Source organism: Hylaeus anthracinus, unplaced genomic scaffold (assembly GCF_026225885.1).
Source record: "Hylaeus anthracinus isolate JK02 unplaced genomic scaffold, UHH_iyHylAnth1.0_haploid 12002, whole genome shotgun sequence".
In the NCBI taxonomy this organism is placed as follows: Eukaryota; Metazoa; Arthropoda; class Insecta; order Hymenoptera; family Colletidae; genus Hylaeus; species Hylaeus anthracinus.
Window position 1 is genome coordinate 1519301 of NW_026534349.1, and position 22239 is coordinate 1541539.

The window sequence follows — 22239 nt, forward strand, 5'->3', positions numbered from 1 at the left end:
AAACTGTTTCCCAATTTCCACGAATCGCTCTGGTGCCTGTTCAAAAATAATTGCTGAGAATTTCACGCATCTACGTAGGTTAGTACGCGAGCAGATCGTTGTTCCTGAGTCTCGACTTCGCGGAATAAAATGATAGTATTCCAAGGACAAATGGAAAAATTAGTAATTTTTTTCGCTACGAGTTTATTCCACGGATCGTTATTTTCGCATAGGTGCATATACTATGCATGTATTTAGCGTAGGTCTTCCGTTTGCATAAATGCACGAAACGTATAGTCCAGTTATTAGTTCGCACGATAAACAACTTTTAGCAATGGTGGATAGCCTCGTTAAAAAATTCTGGTCACCGAGTATAGATTCCATCCAGCTCGATATTTGGACGTTCATTTCATAAGAAACGAAGCTTGAGACTGACAAATATCTGTGTAACATACTAAATGCTTGAAGGGATTGAAAGATCTCGTATTGGGAAGATCTGTATCCCTGAGGGGATCTGTCCTCGGAGACTGGTGTCGACAAAATCGACACGGATCGTTACGTATTCTGCTTTTGTTCGAATTACGCAAATGGTATGTAGATTTACGTAATTGATTGGTAGCCAAGTAACGCGATGCCTGTTCCCAGAGATTTTCCAGTAACGACGAAACGAAACGGTGCAAGCTGTTCTACTCGATGCGGTGTATTTAGTGTTTAGTGTAAAAAAGAAATTTCATATTTTTAAGTCAACTGGAAAACTGTAGATTAGGCGAGAATGAGGATTTAGTTAAAGTTTTGTTGCTTTTATTCACAGGAACTTTTAATTAATTAAAAGAGTCCAGTCTTTCTTTAATATTTGAGCGATCGAACTGCTTGAATACTCGAACGCCGAAAAATTTCGCCAAGCAGTTTTTATCGACGAGAATTCCCGGCGGTAGTGCAAATTGCCATGCAAACGCAACAACGAAGTTTTAAGAACTTCGTCGGAAGCCTTGTCAGACTATACCACGCGGTCGTAAAAAGATAGAGGTCGTCGCGTGGACGGGGCCAAACGTGGAATTATTAAACTTAGTTGGAAAGTAAAGTTTAGCTTAAGTTGTTTTTTTTTTTTTTTTTTGCGGAACGAATACATTCTTACTTTCTTTGCGGTTGGAGATAATTAAGCCTCGGCTGAAGGGATTAAAATTAACACGTTCGCTATCAGAAATTTAAAAAAAAAAAAAAAATTTTTTTTTTTTAAATAATATAGAATTCATTTGCTGTGAAAACATCATTTATGCATTTACGATGCAATCGAATGTAAGAAACATGCATTAAATATAGCCAAAAGGTAGATACACTAATGTGCAACGAAATGTTATTACATTAATTGATAGAATTTATTCTAAGTGAGTGATGTTGTATTTTTCGTATGTTTTCCGCGTTAGGGTGTGTCATAAATGCATAAAACCCGCAGTCTAGTAATTAGTGTCTCGATGGAAAGTCTGAGTGTAACAGTTTGAGAGCAATCATTTTCTGTTTGCGGAGTCTGAGTTTGCCTTTGGAGTTGACAGTTGTTATATCACGTTAAGTGTGCTTACGTATCGAAGGTGAATGTCGCGTACCGTAGGCGCTTACTCAGTGGTTACTATTTTCTTCCCGGAATTTTGGAATCGGTTCTCGTCAAGGTTAACGGCAAAAATGGCCCCGAACGCGCCTGACTAGACAGCGGTAAACTCGTTTCCTGGGTGCGAGGCCATCCGTGGCCTCGAATGCTTAATTTGGCCCCCAACAGTCCATTAACAGCGATGGTGCAACGAAGACATCGGACGTTAAAGCGTACTTCCGATATTCCACGAATTCCACCAAGGAAATAATTTCGGTGGTCGTTTCTTGGATTCAACGTTCAAAAAATTCGAGATGGCGGCAGAGAAAGTGCCTCAAATAAATATGAATATTGAGTTCATAAATTAGATAAATATTTTCTGCGTACACCCACTTCCTCATCTCACCACGTTTCCACAGTATCTCTCAAGATGAACAAACGATTACGATGCAGCGTTCTATCGGTGGACGCGATTAAGTCAGCCGCGCCCTGCACGTGCGTCAGACGCTTATGGCCGACATGCTCGAGCAAGGACGATTGGCTAACAATCCGCCAACGGGATTAGAAAAGAAGAAACAAACTCGAAATCTCGTGTCTCCCTAAGAATTTCGCCCACCCTCGGTTTTAATCGCGATTACTCCGGGACCTCGTCGTTCGCCGCGCGTGTCCCTTCGGCCTCGTTCTGACAATGCATCTTCGCTAAAAGAGGGAGGGTGGAGTGCTCTCTATCGAAGACGATGGTCAAGGCTTCCCCGCGTTTCGCAATTCGTGGCTGCCCCGAGGGCCAGATGGAAAATGGTCGTGGTAAAAAATAGTGGAAAGAGCGGATCGCGGAACTAGAAATAAATCTTCCACGAGCGCACGCTCTACTCGCCTCTGTAATGCGCGCGCGAGCGTACATCGTGCTTGCACACGGATATTGTTTCGCGCGCGTGCAGTCAGGGCCACGGTGACCTTACTACCTTCCCCCCCCCCACCCCACCCCCCACCCCCTCGGCCCTCCCGCTGATTGCACCAACCCGCCGACCGCCCCTCGTGGCGACGAAGGACCGCTCCCCGCGGTTCCCCGCCGGTCCCCTGCAACGCTGCACTTCGGTGGGCTCGCAGGTCGGCTGAGGGGCAAAGGGAGGGGCACGTGCCACCGATGACGTCACGTGGTGTGCACTGCGACGACGGTGCAACGCCGGCGCCGGTTCTCGCGGCTCGAGATCTAGGTCCATGCGGAGGCGTGCGTCGCGATGTCTCTTCTGCGCAGTCGCAACACATCTCCCCTCCCCCACGTTCCCTTCGTTTGACTGTATTCCCCTCGCGCGGTGCATAGAGGCTAGACAGAGACGAGGCTCCGCACAGGAGCAAACGTCGCTGTACGAACTCGCGTTTTTCGATCACACGAACGCGATGGAATGTTAACGACGACCGTTGCATATCTGTCACAAATGCACGCGTCTCCCGAAAGCTGAGCGGTATCGAAGGCTACGCCAAGAATAAGCCTTTTTCACGAACAGAGGGGAAATATGCTCGTGAAACATAAAAGCATATGGCCGTCGACAGACTTTTATCCTTTTTGTTGGATGACAGAATGACCATGCGAGATGTTACGCGATGATATCTCGAATCCTTTTTATCTTAGGATGCAGATATTTGTGAGGTGAACCAAGTACGAGACAGAGTCGAGGAAAGAGATACGCACAATAGGGATAGCCGAGTCCTGGAGGAGTGGTCCCCAGAATGTTGACCTCTGCTTTGTAATGCACATTCCTAAAGAAGAAAGAGTGTCACTTATTTAGCTGACGAAGCTGCATTCCTTTCTTACAACGCAGAACTACCAAGGACAGACACGAGGAAGTCCACTGTAGCGTGGCTCCCAAATGGTCGCCCAAGGCCACTTCCTTGACTGTGAAACACGCCAGAATACGTCTATTTTTACGCCAGGCTAACTGGCCCCCCGTTTTGAAACAGAGAGGACCAGTCTGCGCTAATAGGTACGATAGAGCTAATCCCTGACGAAGCCGCCACTGCAACACCGCGTTGCCGTACAAAGGATGGAGAAATACGCGGAGGCTAACACGATTCAGGATCCGCGGAGCGTGGATGAAACGATGTTTACAAGCATAGCTGACGCAAAGTCTAGATGACACAGTTCAGATGAGAAACTGACCGAGTGGGTGCACTACGATTTGTACAATCATGGTTAATGCGAGTGTTTGAACAATACTCGCCACGTGGAGGATGTTAGGTTGCTAGGCGTACGACGCGAACATGCCGCTTTTGTTGCAACTCGACATAAGAATTACAACAGAATAAATCGGCGCATGAATAATAAGAAGACCATACTGCTCCACTTGGATGGATACTTTCCTTCGATAAGAACACATATTTGTTTTAGGTTCCGACTAAATTACTGTTACGAGGAAGGTGGTCGAAAACCTCAACGACCTTGACAACCTGCAAAAAACCACCCGAATCGAGCATGTAATCCAAATCAACCACAGACCTTGAGAGTCTTCCGCTTCCTGTTCACTGCGTTCCTGACAAGCGCAGACGAATTTCGACGAAATCATACGTGGCCGTCCAATATGTCACGATAACGTCAATGTTGCAGCCACGCTATCAACGTCATTAACGTTATCTCCTGGTAGCGATTATGCGTGAACAGTTCCGAGAGATAAGGATACAAAAGAAAGCAGATAAGAGGCGCGATGCAACCGGTGTTTCCCTGCAGGTGCGCGTGCAATAGGAATACGCGTGAAAGATGAGGACAGGATGGCAAACGTGGGCAAAATTGATACATGAATTTCGATTAATTACTGTACTCTGCTATCAGGGCTGAAGAATGAAAATGCTGGAGGACCAAAACGTTTGTTACACGATTCGAGGCTGTGTCTGCACTTCCCACCCGCCCTTCCCTTCCGTACGTTCAGAGTCCAGCTCGCAGGCGTCGACATGAGAACCGCTTCAACGCGAGTGAATGCAACCTTGGACCATAGACGCAACTCTTTTCCGTATATTAATACAACTGCAGTTGATAGCAATGTTTGAACGATTGCTTTGAAGTATCGAAGAAATCTGCTCGACTGATTGTTACCACCAACCATATTTTTTTTTTTTTTTTTGAAAAAGCACCCTATCGTCAAGTACAAGAACCGACTGAAAAGAAATCGTTGCCATTGTTCCTATTAAAAACCGAACGCGTAAAGGAGTCTACACGGTTGCAGAACAACCTGTTGTACGCCTCGTGTTGAATGGCAGCGCACCGCTGACAAGCAACGTTGCAACTCGATGCACAACTCGTCGTATGATAAATCATCGCGTCTATGGTCCCTATTAATAGCCGTTGTACTGGCCGTCGTACGACTCGGCCACGTTGCACGGCAGTACGGCACGGACGTGCAGCTATCGTTGCAACCCGCTCCTCGTCCAATGATAAATCGTCCCAGTCCGCGATCTCTGCCACGCTCGAGCTCCAGAGGAGATGCTAGGGGATCTCGAACGACCTTGATCGCCTACCACGCCGGATATCTTCGACTCAGGTGAATTGGGTCAGGTACGCGTGGCCAACACGCTTCCAAGTGAAAGTGGCAGCCGGATCGAAAATTATGTACTCCCGCTTCGAAGCTGTTGCACGAGCCACCCGGTTGCTGCCCGCGCGAAGAATTCCAACGGTACTTTGACCAGGTCGCGTTCACCGGAGATGAATGAGACCGAATGAGACTTCGCGGTCGGTGAAAGTAGGAGGAACCTTCGGCTAACTGGGTTACGAATGTTCTCGACGATCCCTGGGACGCTACTTGGCATTTAAACCTCGCTAGAGGATGAGCATTCGAAAGTTGAGGGTTTTCGTTACGGCTACAGTCTCAGACCGAGTAATTGTGGTCAGGGTCGCGGGATGAACTTTCCTGGGACTGATCGTGGACGATGTTGGACGAAGTAAGATACTTGGGAGTGGTGGAGTGGTTTTTAAGAAATTTGGGACATCCTACGTTGTTGAAGACTGTCTCCCAACTGTTCACCATGGAACCTCAGCAACCCCCTCTTTCCACTCCTTCTTCCAAAACGTCCCCCAAACTGGCCAGCACGGTAGTGCAACCATTTCAAGTAGTCCGTGACGACTGAAGGTAGAATGTCGACTCACCTGTTCGCTCTCGTAGGTCGCGCAGTTCGTGGGTCCGTTCTCGATGGGGTCGCGGTTCCCTTTCGCTCGGATCTGAAAAACCATAAGGGGAGTGCGTTAGCGCAGGCCTTCCGTTTTCGTCGGTGGTGCTCAGCTCTCAGCTATTTTCGGACCCAGTCGGACCGATTACGCCCCGCGGAGCGCGCGCCTAAGTTTAGCGCACGGCGATAATACCCCAAGGTTCAACTTGTTAGCCATCTTACGAAATACCGTAAAACACCGAGCGCGTGTTTACATCCTTGGCTCGGTCGCGGGTTATGTCACCGCCATGGACTTGGCACGGGTTGCATCGAGGAGTCCGCGATGCAGTCGCGTCGACGTGAGTTGACGACCTAAAACGTCGTTGAGTTGTTTGGATTAGGCGATTACTAGGTGTAAGCTTGAGGGCCCACTCAAGGAAACCTAATAGCAGTGTTGAATAAATAAATGGTTGTTACAGAACTCAACACTTGATCCGATATACGACACGGTGACTACTTGCTGTTGCATGATTGGAACAAGAACAATTCAATTGTCCCTGAATTTGAAGAATCCTTGATTCTAATGGTCCATGAATTTATCGTGATTGTCCATTTTCGCAGTAAAATATTTCTTCGGTAGTTAGGAATCGTTGAATTTATGAAAGAAGTTAAGTAAGTAAGTACTTACACCAGTAATCGATACCTGAGTAAAGAGGACGGAATGGAGTAACCAAATGAAAAATTCTATCATCGATACAACAACAAATGAAACTAAATATGACCAGATGCAAGTCTTTCAGATAATACTCATTGTGTGGAATAATGCGACACGTGAGTCACTGTGGCCGCGTGTTTCACCGGTCAGGGACGAGGCTCGTGCCAAAACCTTTGGCGGTCGATCGATCCTCCTCAGTTCTCACCTTTCCGTCTCGTATTCTGATTACGGGCAGTGATCGATACGCGTTACGAAACGACGAAAGTCAAACGTGCGTTTCGTCGCGGCCACGTCGAAAAGAGAAAACTTCTCCGGGAATCTCTGAATGCGCCTCACGCCGATAACGGTTGTGGCCTTGCCACGCTCCAACGATCGGGGAATCTCGCCGCTGGTTCGCGTTCAGATTTTCATTTAGATCTGAACTCCACCTGCGATCCAACGATTACGAGTTACCGTTACCTCCCGAACGAGCCTTCTGAATTTTTACGAGCTCGGGCACACGGGAAAGAATTCGAAATCGTTTCACTTCGGTACACGAAACGTTTCGGTAGTCGGAGATATCGAAACCTATTAGTCTATTAAAAACTTTAAGAGTAGTTTCAACATGGAAATTTAGATGGAAAAAAGCACTGCAAATGTCCCTAGTTTAAGACAGAATTGAATAAAAATATGCAAGCATATCCTCTGGTTAAGTAAGCTAGACTTCAAGATATAATACAGACAGTGGTACTACAGTTGGGCTCGTTAACGAGACTTATCTAATAAATCCCGTCTAAGACACGACGCTATTAGTCGTATGAATAATTTGTTCGAACTAATTACGTACTAATAAAGTATCAAGTAATTGCAGACTATCCTCGCGATTAATAGTGTCACTTGTAGATAAGCCTCACCGATGAGTTCGATGAGATCCAGGACGAAAGTGGTATCACAGTCACAAGAGGATTCCTTTCACAGCTAAATAGTTGCTATTTACTAAACAGTCCACGGCCGCGGTTTCTCTGCAGAGAGTAGGCGGCATGCATACCGATGACTCAATTTCAAATTCCCCTGTTCTCAATTTTTCTACAGCTGCATCCAGTTTCCGCGTTCCTAAAATCTCAGCTCGGAGAAGCGATCGTAACAAATATCGCGGCGAAGCTGTTTGGTAAACATATTCGAGATACGGGTGAAACTTCATCGCAAACAGATGCTGCGTAATCCCCAGATAACTACGCGTCGCAATACGCAGCGAGATTCCTCGTTCTTTGGTTCGGCGATCGACGCTGGATCCCCATCGACGCTGATCCAAGGATGAGTTCGCAAAATCGCGATGCATAATTATGAAACTCATCTCGAACGCTTGCGAGAGAAAGAAGATGAGTTTGGTGATTTAATTAATTAAAATAGACCCCAAGAGTGAATAATTCACGAAGGAAGGAGGTGCATAATCGACGAAGTATGTATAGCGTAGCTAGAAAGGCTGGATGCAGGACGCAGGATTTCTATCTCCGGGTTAGATAGAGTTGGAGACGCGTATTCGGGGCGCAGCTCGTCCCTAGGGATCGGAATCGAGGCCACGAATCGCATGCATGCGGCGTGCGAGGTCCTCGAGGCGCGTTGCGCCAGTATCTTACGCAACCCGACACTTTGATCAGTCTCGTTGACGTTAATTAATTGTAAGCCTCGGATGCGGAAGGAGTCACGGGGGAGATAAGCTCGCCACGTCTTGGGAGCGATTTAACTGCGCGTCCAGCTTGGGTGATAACCTTCGAGCTTTCAGGATCTGCGAAAAATTGTCTTCGTTTGCGGAGTTTCGCTGTAGGATCGATGTGTACGGAGTTTAATTTATCGAGTTGCTGAGTAGAGATTACGATTCGCAGGTCTAGATCCGAGAACGTATTCGTTGAGACAATTGATCGTTATCAAGTCCAAGGTGGACCTTGATACCGATCTCGGTACTCGACCCTTTAAGATTGCAGCGTTATCATAATGGAATGGTAAAAGATATAAATTTCTAATTCATTCAATTGCGAAGAACGAAAGAAAAGGACGTTATCTTTCGAGGCGGGTTTCGATACGGACTTTTTCAAACTAGTCGCGGAGAGGGGTAGAGTCCAGTCAACTACCGTTCCGAGAATAAAGAATCGTCATCGTTCGCCGACAATAGATTGCCCGGTTCCTCGGCCAAGTTAAAAATAACCACGACGATTGACTGCTACCCCCGCTAATAATATAAAACCGTCGTTCCTGGAATCCCGCGGACGGAACAGATAATTCCCTGGATCGCCTCCCAAGGCCAAGTTCATCGACTGGGGATTAAGCGTTGCAACAGCGAGCGTGTTGCACTCGAATTTATCAGATAACGACGCCGATCGATCGCGAGAGGCAAGAGGCGCGAGACGGCCGTTTGCTCACCTTCTTCTTGCGGGGGTGCTGCTCCTCGAGGTAATCGGGGACTATGCCCTCGTCGAGGGTGGTGGTCGAGCCAGGGGTGCTGCTCGACGACGAGCCGGACACGTTGTAGGGGTAGTGTTGCTGATTGTGCGCAGGATGAGCCGGTGTCGGCCATAGAGAGCCCGTTGTCGGTGCCCCTTCGTCGCTGAGGGGTGGACTGGGGGTGCCACTTCGCCATGAAGCCCCGCTGCTGCTGCTGCTGCTGCTGTTCGACGTGCCGCCGACTCCTGGTGAGCCGGCGACGACGCCGCCACCCCCTCCTCCTCGACCTCCCCAGGAACCTTCGAGAACGGAAACGGAATTTTCGATTAATTAATTATCTGGTCGGAGACCCCCGCCACGGGATCGCGAGGGTAACTTCCCGATTGGTGGACCGTAATTATCGTTGCTCCAAAGTATCGGGAATAGAGCACGTTTTAATTCGGTAACTACAGAAAACCTCGCAGAAATAATATTCAAAGTACGTACCTTCGACATACAGTCAGTCCCGGCCGACTGTACGTTTCAACCATTAGACATTTAGTATCCAAAAATTCCCGTGAATATTTCTCGCTTCGAAAACAGCTACGTTCCCCTTAACAAAAAGACTCATTCCGATCTAAAATCTACATGCATATTATGTATCTTTTACAATTAAAATGTCATAAAAACTCCACTCTGTCCCCACGATTCTTTTACGATCACCCGAATTTGAGACAACGGACGAAGATACGTCGAATTAGAGGCCGCGATACGTAAATTGACGACTTCCCCCGAGATGAAACGCGATACCCAACGCAACGAGGAGATCGTGTTTCGGTGGTGGTAATTCGCCGGCTGAAAGGCTCCTCGGTGAAAGAACAACACGCGGGAATAAAATTAGGATCAATTGCCGTGTTCCCGGTATTGGTAAGCACTCGCCGCATGATACTGACCGTAATTGTTTTGGCAGTGAAGTGGCAGGGGATTGTGAGGACTGTGTGGCGAGCATGAGAGCGACATGAGGACCAGCGCGGCGGTGCATTCGTCCATGCAGTCGCCGCGCTCGTTGGTACGACAACCCTCGCGACCGCATCCATGGGGTATTCGCTCGTTCCAACCGCTGTACAACCGTTCGGAATCGTTGCTCGAGCTTGGTCGCCGCTTCCTGGATCTGAAACCGTCATAATCGATATTCGTGAACGTTGCCACGCAAATTACTACTTCCACGGTGACCCCGTTCCATCGGTAACTTGAAAATTACGACCATACGGGATTAATTCGTTTGCATTAGAAGGGGAAGAGACGAAAATTCGTTTTGATCGTTATCGTAGAGAAATTTGTTCATCGAAAGAGACTTTACTGTACTTTTATTTCATCGAGAGAGCGGGACTACTACGCTACTGAATATTGCGTGTGGACTGGTCATCGTAGAAAGCGAATTACTTAAAAAATATCAATTGTATTTATAAAGAGTAACGCAATTGCTCCAATTATTATTGTGTAAATAAATGTCCAATTTTATTGCACCCTGACGAGAATTATCACAGCTAGCAATTCCTGCGTCGCTGGTCCCGCGGACGTTGACCAGCGCGCCTCCGAGTGTCAATAAAATGGCGGGCCCGTTTAATACCTGAACCCTTTCGCAGCGCACCGATCCCATAAATGTAAAACGTTGGCTAAATCGATGGGGGAATAGCGGGCACGAGGAAGTACTCGGCCAGTTATGAGCTCTCTTCGAGGATTAGCCTCGAGCGGTGACCGTCAACTACTGTTTCCAATAGTGTTGCGTACACAAACGCACGGCCAAACGATCAATTCGATGACGGAGAAGGAATAACAGAGATTAAACCGGTCACGTAACACTCATTCGACGTAACACAGCGTAACGCAACGAGATTAGGTGGACGAACACCCATCCCTACCCCCAAGAGGAAACATTTTTTTTTTTACAAGTTAACGCTCGTCCGTGTGTCCCGGCAATAAGAGACCTTGTCGTCCGTTAGATAAAAAAGAAAAAGAAGTAATAACCATCCCCGTACGTAGAGAGGAGAACAATGGTCGCGCGCTGTTTGTTCCTGGAATTTCGCGCTTCTGCGATTACGTAAAATAATGCTTTTCCAGCCGATATTCCCCGGGTAGCGCGGCAGGTCGTTGCACCGTAATGTTTCTAATGGCCGACGACGGTCTCTGAATTACAGTTTTCCGAGAAACGCTGTAAAGATGGCCAGCGATAACGCGCTGCCAGGCATCAACCTGTTCTCGTAGATTGGTACCCTGATCGTTTTATTTTTTTCATCCCGTGCAGTAGTACTTTCTTTGTTCGCGACTTCTGAACGACTGGTTAACATGTCGACTATCGCGCCGCGCTCATCGGGAGTCTTGACGGATCGCTGGTCGGTCGTGGTGAATGAAAAGAACGGAGTTTAGATTTTTGATGCCATCAATTATCGCGTTCTGCGTCTAGTTTCTGCGTGGATATATCTTCTCCTTCGGATTACCATGGATTTCAAATATACCTCAGATTTTAATTAATCTTCTGCATCAGTCGCACGATGCTTCAACGACTCAATTACATTCGTTAGAAATTCTAGCTATTGTCGCGATTAACGCGTGTGTCGCGCAGGAAAAGCGTACGCGGTAACGTGGCGGTTAGAAAAGTCGCTATGCCACTTCTCACGATTGAAATTTAAATAACGAACGCGAAGCGGGCAACCCGTGACGAACACCCTTGATACACCGTTCCAGCGAGTAGATCGAATGTTACTCGCAGGGACACTCGACACCGAGCAATCAATAGAAACCCCGACTTTCTAGGAAATTACGGGGTAAATTTTCCTCGTTATCTGCACCGATCGGATATCAGCTGGTCCGAGGAATCGGATCGATATCGACGTCCCGCAAGGTAACATCGACTGATAACGTCGACGTCAATCTTTGATAATAATTCGCAACACCTTTCGATATTTAATATCTTTCGTGCAAGATACGATGCACACGATGTTTCTGGATTATTTCTACACGATACCGATACAATTTCTGATACAAAGGCTGAGGAGACAAAGTAAACGATGTAACAGGTACTTTGTTCCGAACGAGACCCGATATTTTCAAGGTTCAGGACCTTTCCTCCGCCAAATGTTGCTCGGTATCGCGAAAAATTCTGTACAGATGGAGACACTTCGCAACCCGGCATCACTGTACAAAACGCAAAGAAATCATCGAGCAACGTCCCAACCAGGCGTTAGCTTCTGGTTCCGCGAACTTTCTACAAACCAGGCACCAGGTTTCACCTTCGCGACGCTCTTTCTCCAGGGGGAGGTCCGCGGAGACTTTCATGCCGTGACTTTTGAGACGGAACGCGGTTCTCCAGGTAGCTACAACATACGGGGACGCGGAACAGAACGTTGCGGGCCCCGTCGACAGGCGTGCACACCGAAGGACAAGCTCTACGTACGCGATATTCCGCGCGAGTGGGGAGGAGAACACGACGCGAAACGACGTAGTCAAGGCCGCGCCGCTTAGCCGTTCCGCTCGGACCGGTACATCGAGAGTCGAAAGTGAAACGTCGCGTTAGCCAGCGCAAGGAATGACGCACGAACTAGACGGTATTTCGAAAGTAACACCTTCTGGATACACACGCTTCGCCGTCCCGTTTTCGTGCCGCTTGCGCGTTCGCCTAACCCGAAGCTCGACACCCGCCAGCGCTCGAGGTTGATTAACCTATCGAGAAGGGGGTGGAAACGAGCCCTACGAGCTTTAGCGAGCAAGTTCTCGTGGCTGGCGATAGCATCCATTGGAATTGGTTGGTAACGGTTTGGAGAAGCAAGCGATATAGAATTAATTGTTCCCAGTAGCTCGGGGACTTCTCAGAGCTCTGATGATTTATCTAACTGGAGTTACTTTCGATAAACTACGGTTACGAATTCTCTCCTGCCAAGAAACCCACGATGCAACGTTAAAGATCCTATTCGTCCGAGGCAAATGGTAATCTTCCCGTACCGATTGTCGCAACATTCTCTCTTGAGCGCCGGTGGGAATCGCGCATAACGGGCCCGAAGGCTACGCATGAAAGTCGAGAGCAGAACAGAGCCGACGGTAGGTCGATAATTACCGTCGAATCGCAACAGGTAAGCAGGAGGCAGCCACGGGGAACAGCGGAAGATACCGTCGTGTGGAAATGTGGATGAGACACTGGGAGGAAGGGTAACCATTGGGCTTCGAGGGAGCCTGTGTACCGTTAAAGCCTCCGCGAGCCGGAACCGAGGATTCGTTACGCGATAATCGCTTGAACAAGTTAATTGCGTGCGAACGTTGTCGACCATCTGGGCAAGGAACCTCGTGAGAGGGAGCACGATGCGACACGAGTTGTTTATTCGCGACAGGATGACTCTGATTACCTGCAGTCGACGCTACAGACGCTAGACAATGGACCCTTGGGCCATTGACCAAGTTGCCTTTCTTTTGCTCGTGGCCGAGTTAGATAGAATCTATCTGTAAGTCTGAGCGACTGATTCAAATTGTTCTTTCTATGATTTCAGCCTCGATACAGGAGCGTGTGTTTTTTATTTAGCCAATATACCAGGTTTACTTTTCGATAAGCTACCACCTGGTATCCAAGTTCCCAGCCACCGAAATCTTTGACAAAACACTCTCTCCAAGAAGGTCCAACCTCCACTCCCAACCATGGCCCGCGAAAGTCCCAAATGTCCCCGAGAGTTCGCGCGTTGGAAGCCGTTTGTCCTCGCGTCAGTCGATTTAACTAAAGAGACGCCGCGTGCCGGGTCGGCTATCTCTCGCAAAAGACTCTCGACAAAAACAAAAGAGAAAGTAAATTGCCCCGATACAACGCCCCGGATGCTTGCCCCTGGCTCGTACTTGGACCGATCGACCCACTCAACCCGGTTGGGGATAATCTTCCGTCGTCTCTGTCCCTCCAGAGTCCTCTTTTTCTGCTGTGATCACGCAAGGGGGGATGGTGGACGAGCTTTGCGAGAAAAATTGGAGCGTGGGAAAGGGAGTGACGATCGATCGACCTTCCTCCGATACGACTGCGCTCGCTGCCAGGTTAGACGCGCTGGCTGCGTTCTCCGAGCAAGGTAACTATCGTTGGCACCCGAGGAGAATGTCTCTCGGAGGATCTCCCGGTGTCCAAGAAATATGCGAAACCAGTGGCTCGCTTCTCGGTAGCTGACGTTGTTTACCTTCTAGCCAGTTTTAGGATCTATGCTTTACTTCGTCGAGGTCACTCTCTTTTTTCGTGATAACCACCGTGAAAGTTGGTCGATGTAATAATTCCCCATTGCAAGTTGGGGATTATATAAAATCACCGGTGAATTTGATAAATATTCCAGAATTGGAGTCTTCGGTACTTTGTCCTTTAAGTCAAGAAGAGTCCATCCTAAATTCCTGTTTGAGCCTGGCCAAATCCTTAACTCGCAGATCTACGAGAACCTTCGCATTCCCGTCCTCTCTTCCTGGCCTGATGTTCGAGTCCAGCCTCGCACCTCAGATGCATCTGTAGCGACATTGGAACAGACAAGTATCGATTCGAGGAATTCTCGTCAGTTGCCAATAGCAATTCATGCGTGTCTCGCTCTGGCAAGCCTAGGGGCTCGAATTTACCGGCGGCAATTATTCAAATTCACGGAGCAGAGTTTTCCAACGTCTTTGTCTCCGTTGCAGCAGCTGGCAGAAAACGCAAATAAAACGTTCGCATATTAACGAGCAGCGTTATCGTCGCACGGTGACGTAACGTTACGCAACGCGTTCCAACGAAGGACAAGGCCTGGTGCAAGTTCTCCGCGACGAATCGATGAACCGGAGGATCGTAAACGCTGCGACGACCCTTGGATCGATGTACACCTTAAATCGACCGCGATCACGTGTAGCTGGTTACCTTCGATAACGCGACGAGTCTAGAAATAAAGCTAAGAGACGCTATGTAAAAACTGATGCTTGTGACTACTTGTTTAAAATAAAAATTGAGATGCTTATCGTACAGCTGTTAAGCAAAACTATGAAAGAGACGGACTATGAAAGAGAGTCTAGTAATGTTTGAAGAGAAGGCAGCTCGTGTTTTCGTCGATTTTCAAGCCTAACGACACTACAGCGTGGAGAACCGTGTACGTACAGTATGCGTTCCTTCATCTTCGATTTAATTTGACCTCGACGCGCACACAGATCAGACTGGGAGAGGCTGTCGTAAAGAGGAGAGGCTCTTCCGTGTCCCGGCCCCGGTACACGGCCGCGGTTGCCCCAGAAACCGTAATGCACTTCTAGTTATATGGGTCGGGACGCGCGTTGATCCATATTCGGAATACGACATCCCCGTGGCCGGGTAAGTGGGTCAGCGACTCGCTAGGCACACGCGGAAACTCTGTTGCCAGCCAACAACCCCTTCGTTCGACGCTCCGCCAGCTCCTCCCATACGGAGGTACAGTCGCTCCAGCGTTCAGGTGACAAAATCGTGTCGGTTCACTTCGAAGCGGGACAGAAGGTTTTACTTTTCACCCTGGGATTAACGAAATGATGGTCTTTGATTCGCTTTGTATCTTAGGTGTGGTTTCCTGGAAAAACGTTGAGCTTGGAAGACGTTTCACTTGGAAAATCCCGTACGATGCATCGGTGATCACCAGTTCACCGCTTTTATGAAGATATAAAGACGAATAGTAAAAAATTGATATATTTGGAATCGAGAACGACTGCACGCGGAAAATACGGTCGTTAGAGGAGATACATATAGCAAAGTCATAAATTAGCACGTTCGCTGCGGTGCGGGACATGTATGCTCCGTGTCATATATCCTTCCTTGCGTGCCGTACTTCATTGAATCTTCTTTAAATGTTGGGAGTATATCTCCGTAATTTTTCCAGGATATTTATCTTACATCTTGGCCAACATTCAAGTCTTCGCCTTCCACCATTAACCGCAACCTCGTCGTATTTCCTTCATCAAGAATACATGCCCTTTTTTCACGGTGGACAACGCGAATTATCTTCACTAGCCGAAAGAACAATGGCAAGTATCCAAACCGCTGTGTTTTTGGGTACCTTCGCCGAATATACTGTCCGTGTTTCTTCATGGTAAGGTATACTATGTTAACTAAAGAATCACGTTGAGTATCTAAACCATTGCGTTCCCAAGAATTTTCTGGAGTTACCGAACATATTTTTTCTTTTAGAAGTTGAAACAAGGATATCTCAGGTGTCTCGAAGGTTCGACGCAGCTTCCAAAAAATCCCTACCTTAACATATCCCCAAGAATCTATTCCTAGACTGTTGGACACGCGAGATCTTCGCTCTTTATTATTTCCTCTATCTCTCTACATCCCCGCTTCGCGATAACCAACACGTACCGCGTTCAGTAGTTGAAACAAGGATCTCAGGTATCGAAACCGCCGCGTCCAGCGGAGTGCTCGCTATACATATCTCCCCATCGACTACACGTATCGAGTGACAACGGTCAGCCACATGTCCAAGCCGGTGTTTTGCAAGCGTAATCAGCGAATGGACGAGCAACGCACGTGGGCGATCGTGGCCTCCTTAGGATCCCCAGCCTCTCGGAGTGCATCCAGCAAAACACGAGGGAAAGGATAAGAGCGTTCCAGTCTGTATGCATAAATGATTTGTTCCCTAACAGCTTCCATTTTGGGGAACCTGTTATTTCGACCACGTGAAAACGCACCGGTACAAACGGAGGTGTATCCGGGTTACGGAGTCGGATGGCGGGGTCAGTCGATCGGATGAAGGAACGCGGTAGCCCGGTGGCCTGTATCGAGCGACCCGATTCCGCCGCGGGACAACCCGGACAACCTGATTCCGACTGCGTCGACCCCATTCGCCGACCTGATTCGCCCAATCACGCTGCCTCCGAAATTTACGGCCACGGGGGAGCCGGGAGCCTCGAGTAAATTCCACCCCTCCTCCCCTTTTGCATCAGGATGAACCAGCGAGGGGAGGATGATCCGAGCGAAACTATAACGTTGTTGAGCGATTGGAAGCGTCGAGCTTTGAACGCTAATTTCGCGAAAGTTCGAGTCTTTTCATGGCGAGTGATTCTTGAACTTGACATTCGCGTTGTATTTTCAACTATGCAATACAAGGTTAAAGAACCAAGCCCCTTAAATCCCAGGCGTACTCTTGACACATTTCCTAGCAGAAATAAATCTCAGTTTCACTTTCTTCCCTCGCGAACGATCCCACCCCGACACAGAAAGATCGTTTAAAGTTTAAGCAACGTTTGTTCCATCCAAGAGGCCAACTACAAGAACGAAAAACCTCGAAAACCATCCGTTCGATCTTCCTCGACGCAAGGGCGTCTAATTAGTCGCGTTATCTTGTCGACCTCACCGCCTCGCATCTTCCATCCGAACAAAAGATCGTTCCGAGCGAGTGCATCGCGACGTCCCTTGAAAGAAAAGCACCAGCAGACAAGGTCTCCAAATTTTGCACGGTAATACGTTCACACATGCGCGGGACCCGCGCATACGCGGCAAAAGTGTTGGTGCACGTGTACACTGTTCCCGTTTCATTGCCCCAGATTCGCCATTGGATAGAGAGTGACCCACCCCTTGACCAGTCCAAGTGGGAGAGGGCCAAGAGCGTCGTCACGGAACCCTATTCTTCCTCTGCCTCGTCTCCTCGGCCTTCATCCACTCTTCTTGTCTTCCTCCCCCTTTTTCCTCCACCACCTCAACAAGTAGCAAAGGTTGCCAAGTACTACAACAGGTTCGCCTTATGCACTGGCACGTGCAACCGAACGTAGGCGAGATACACTTCTCTATTTTCTAAGCTGTTTATCGAAGGCCGCATGAATGTTGCACAAATCCCACCCGAATAAACAGGGGAATGGGATTGCGATCTCGATGAATCACTGTATTCGTTTCAGCCGTGAATTATCAGCGAGCTGTGCGCTTCGCGGGATTACTGCTAGTTTCCAGGCTTAACCCTTGCTGGGCTTCTGTGGAACTAATTAGGCGTATGGTTTTGTGGGACGAGGAGGTGAACGGAGAAAATAGCGAGTTATTTGGGGGATGTAAAAGAATTATGTATACTTGCTATTAAATGAGTACAGCGGAAGGGGAGGGGGATTATTAACACGTTGACTGCCAGACAAGTATTCTTGAAAATTTCTGTTAAAATTCACGAATTTCGTTCAAGTTCGTTTTCTTTCGTGCTTAACTTTCAGAATTAATTTTTTTGATGCAAGTGAATTGCGAACTCGCTGATGGTGGAAAAAATTGGGCGCCAGGGAGAAAGGTGAAAGAGGGCGAGGTGGAAGGGAGTCGCTGTATAAAAGGGCGAGGGGGCGGGAAAACAGGACGGATGAAAACGACGCGTGGCTTCGTGTACCTGACCCATTTATGCGATGCGACTCCGCACCGGTGGCTACGTAGCTGTATCGATCGGCCTAGATCCGTGGCCCCAGCCTGGCACGACCTACTATTTGTTAGGCCACCTTAACCACCCTCGTGGTACCGCTCTACTTACTTACTCTCCAACGTACCACCTCCGCCACAATTGCGACTCAACTTTCGACGATTCTTAATAATCTCGTTCGCTAGCCTTTAACAACCTTGCGTTCGAAGGTCGTCGATACCTAGATGTCTCTGTCCAAATTGAAACGCTAAGTGGAAACTAATAGACTCTAATGTTCCCATCTCCCTTGGAAACCCAAACATCTACCTGGTAACGATTCTAACGATTAATTTCAAGTTCCTGAAAGTTTCGAACACACGGACGAAGTTTACGACTCGGAGGACTACTTTTAATACTTTTAATATCTAATATGCCCGTAAAATTGAATTGCTTACAATTTCTAAATTAAAAAGGGGCAAACGAAAATTCCAACGGGGCATTGATGTTTGCAAGAAGAAAATTTTGAATTGTTTAATATTGTGGAGCCAACTTCGCAGAGCTAAATAAAATCAGGATGTAATATACACGTGTTTAAGAAACAAATCAGTCAAAAACTACTGCGAGATCTAACTTCCCAGCACTACCGAGGATCGTGACAAGCGACCAATCCCGTACGATAAACAGGGGAAACAACTAAACAGCTGTTTACCGCGTGGAATTCCGCGACTCGCAGTATTTACACAGCACACACAATCGTGGCCGTAATTTACAAGCGTCATGGAGACAAAAAGAGAAGACGCCTCGCGCGTTACGCTGACTCCTCGTAAGTATATCACTCCAATTGTCGTCGATGTTGTCTCAGCAAACGAGAGAAAACGTTGGAGTCGAGTATGGTTTCGTCAGACGCGAGGGTTAACCATTTTTCGAGGATGAATGATTGATTTTATTCGAGTAATAATTTAGCTATCGTCACGGTACGTTCACCTTGCGCCAGTTTAAATTCGAAAGAGGTATATCTTTTTTAATTTTCACCGTTGACCTCGTGCTTGGAATACTCGTGAATTGCATCGTGCGGATTTTCCTCGACGTTTCGGAAAGTCAGTCCCATGTAGTTGAAGAGCAGAAAGTTTCGCGAAACAAAAATTACATCTGCCAATTGCTGGCTGTAGGTCAAGATCGCGCGGCACGTTGGCATATTTTGTCTGCTCGAGACCTTGGCTCGCGTGTGTTTAGGTTGCACACCGTCACCAGCGAACCGTGTTCCAACGTTTCTCTTCGCAGCCTCGTCCTGGCTGGCCCACAGCCTTGCTCGGCTCCCGTTTAGAACCGCGGAGACAATCGACGGACACCATCGTCTATGGATTGCTCTAGGTCAGTTAACCGAGGCAACCAGAGATCCTCGCTAACGACCAACAAATGGCGAGCAAACTAGGCCCATATAAGTTCCTCCCTGAGAATGGATATCTCGTGGATGCGATCTGCCGTGCGCGTCGGTCTACCTCTCTCTGGTGTCCCTCACTCGTGACGTCTTAATGGAATTCTAGACTGTACATCATAATTTGTCCTACTTGTCCAGGTATTCCGCCAGTGAAAGTCTTCCTTTGCTTTCCACCTATCTCAATCCACCAAATTGCTTCGATTCAGAGTGACGACCGTATGTTCTGGGTGCCGCGTTTAGGAATGATACGTCTTGTATAAACTCGTGAAACTTCGAGGCCTTGTGTATTATTTTCTGTGTATCGTTAAATTTTGATTTTGTTTTTTATCTAATTCAACCCTCTACGAGTCATATCATGATGGAGATTAACGCGCATTGATGTTAACAGGCAGTTTATTAGATCCACGCTGATCAATGGAGCACCTGGACGCATTTATTTCCCATTAACATAGTATCGACCTCCTATCTTATCTGCCAGGAGGCATCGAGAACTTCGTTAGGGCGCGACTAACGACCGTGCGCTAAAATGAAGTGCAAACAGACCTATCCAGGACCAATATAACCAAAATATTTCCACGAGTTCGAGTGACGTAGCATAACAGAGCCTCGCAAGACACCGTTTCGCCAGGTTCTATGGCGTTACGCAAGCGAACGCTACCGAGCAATCTTTTCCAACGTCCAATTACGCAAACTGTAGCAAAACAATGCTCGCGGCCGCTGATATAATCGGTCAGCCCTCGCGCAGGGGAACCGCAGGGCCACCCAACGCGAGTTCGTCGAGATCGACGTTCATTGGAGTCAATTAACGCGTTAAAGGGCGACGAACAAATGGGGAAGGGAGCCTCGCCGCCAGATCGAAACAGGACAACGTCGTCCTGGGGATGGGTGTTCCAGGGGTTGCTAGGTGCCCGGAAAGGAGATACAGCTCGCATACACAGAACGTGGTAGTGCACCTGACCCATATAACGCCGCGGTATTGATCGACCTAATTCCGCAAAGCCGGCCGCCTCCTCGCCCGCAGAGATTGCTGGCCGAAATTACGTAAGCTAACCTACTGACTCACTGCACCCGTTGCCGCAGCAGAAACTTTCAGTTGTTACGACCCGTGTTTCGAGTTGTTACTCCGACGACACGCTTTTCGTGCTCCGAGAAGAAAGTCAAGTTCGATGCGTCTTCCCCAGCTTCGCGTGGATGCTTCACTTGGATTAATTCCGAGTTTCGAGACAAAGGAGTCTTACGTGCGTGAATGTACTCTTCTATGCAGATGTTGGGCCTCCTCGAGCGTCAAATGTATTTGGAATGTTTAATTGACTCGACCCGTACACTTGGATAAATAATTAGACCTTTTGCTGATGCGATGATACTGTGTAGAAATTTCTTCTGTTAAAGTCCCAACCTGATGAACGTTATAATGTATTTCAGCGAAAAATGACTCGATTCCGAAATGTAAAGTCATGTAGGAAACAAGCTCGAATTAATAAGATTCGTATGAAAATAAATTCGTGTGGTACACTCCAACTTACAAATTGTTGGACAGTTTTGTGAGTAGCCGTGTACATTTTATCGTCACGAAAGCGTTATGTGCACAGAATTACAATTACAATGGGACCTTAGAAGATTAGAATCACTGACTCATCCGTCCTTTGGTTTCCTTTTTGGTCGAGTGGGCTCCTTTGATTCGTTCGGCCTTTCACACGCAACGGTGCACGCGAGAAGGCTACGTGAGTACCTGCACGTGAGTTCCTGTAAATCGGGTCCCTATAAATATTGCTCGCACCTATTCGTTCGAATGATCAAGAGCTGTCATTCTCTCGGCAAAGCTTATAAACATTATGATAGCATCGCGATCGCTCAGCGTTTTCGTGGTGGATCCTCGCTTTCTCGCCTCTCACGTTGATGGCATTCTAGTTATACGCGTTTTATTCCTATATTTAGTCGTTGGTATTCTTGTTCTATTTTATTTTTATATTTATTCAGGTGTACCCTACTTGTATCTATTTTTACATTTACTCAGGGTCACTTTGGTTTCGTTTTATTTTTATTGGCACTCTGCGCGATATAATTAAAATATCTAAAATTATATATAAAAACTATTTAATAATAGTAATAGCGACGATTCTTCGTTTTTCTAAAGAAGGACTAAATGAATTTCATAGAACCTCGTCACAGGAAGATTCATTTCGATCGGACCTGTAGTACCGTCATAAAAAATTGATTACACCACGAAGCTTAATGAATTCTCGGGTATCGATGGAACAATGCGCGGAAAAGCAATTATCAGTTCCTAGTAAAGCGACTAATTACGTTCCGTAATCTGAGTAGTTGGAGCACCATAAGCGAAGTCTGAAAGTTGGCAAAACTGGAACACCCACGGCAAAGTTCCTTAGTCGGCAAGAAAAAAACCAGGGGATGATCTACGACGGAAAGTTGGCCGTCTACCAGAAGCGTGCGCTTTTTCTTTTTATCAACGATGTAAATTCAGATATAGGTACCTGGTACAGGGCTCTCCAGTCATCGTGTTAAATTTCAAAATACGATCGATCGATTGTTTGCTCCGTGGTAGTTGCCTTTTAAGGAAGATCCAAGGTATCATAGATCAGAATTTGATCTGTCGTTCTAGTCTCCACTGTACTACACGCGT

At 47.5% G+C, this 22239-nt stretch overlaps 1 protein-coding gene across 1 annotated transcript in view; it reads right to left on the reverse strand.

Moving 5' to 3' along the window:
* The window catches only part of LOC128891956 (zinc finger protein 395), an 80576-nt gene that overhangs the window by 19710 nt on the left and 38627 nt on the right, over positions 1-22239 (reverse strand). The window contains exons 3-5 of the mRNA XM_054151955.1: positions 9758-9975; positions 8805-9124; positions 5694-5765 (exon numbers count right to left, since the gene is read on the reverse strand). Of these exons, the coding sequence (XP_054007930.1) occupies positions 5694-5765; positions 8805-9124; positions 9758-9975 (610 nt within the window). The remainder of the gene's footprint in view (positions 1-5693; positions 5766-8804; positions 9125-9757; positions 9976-22239) is intronic.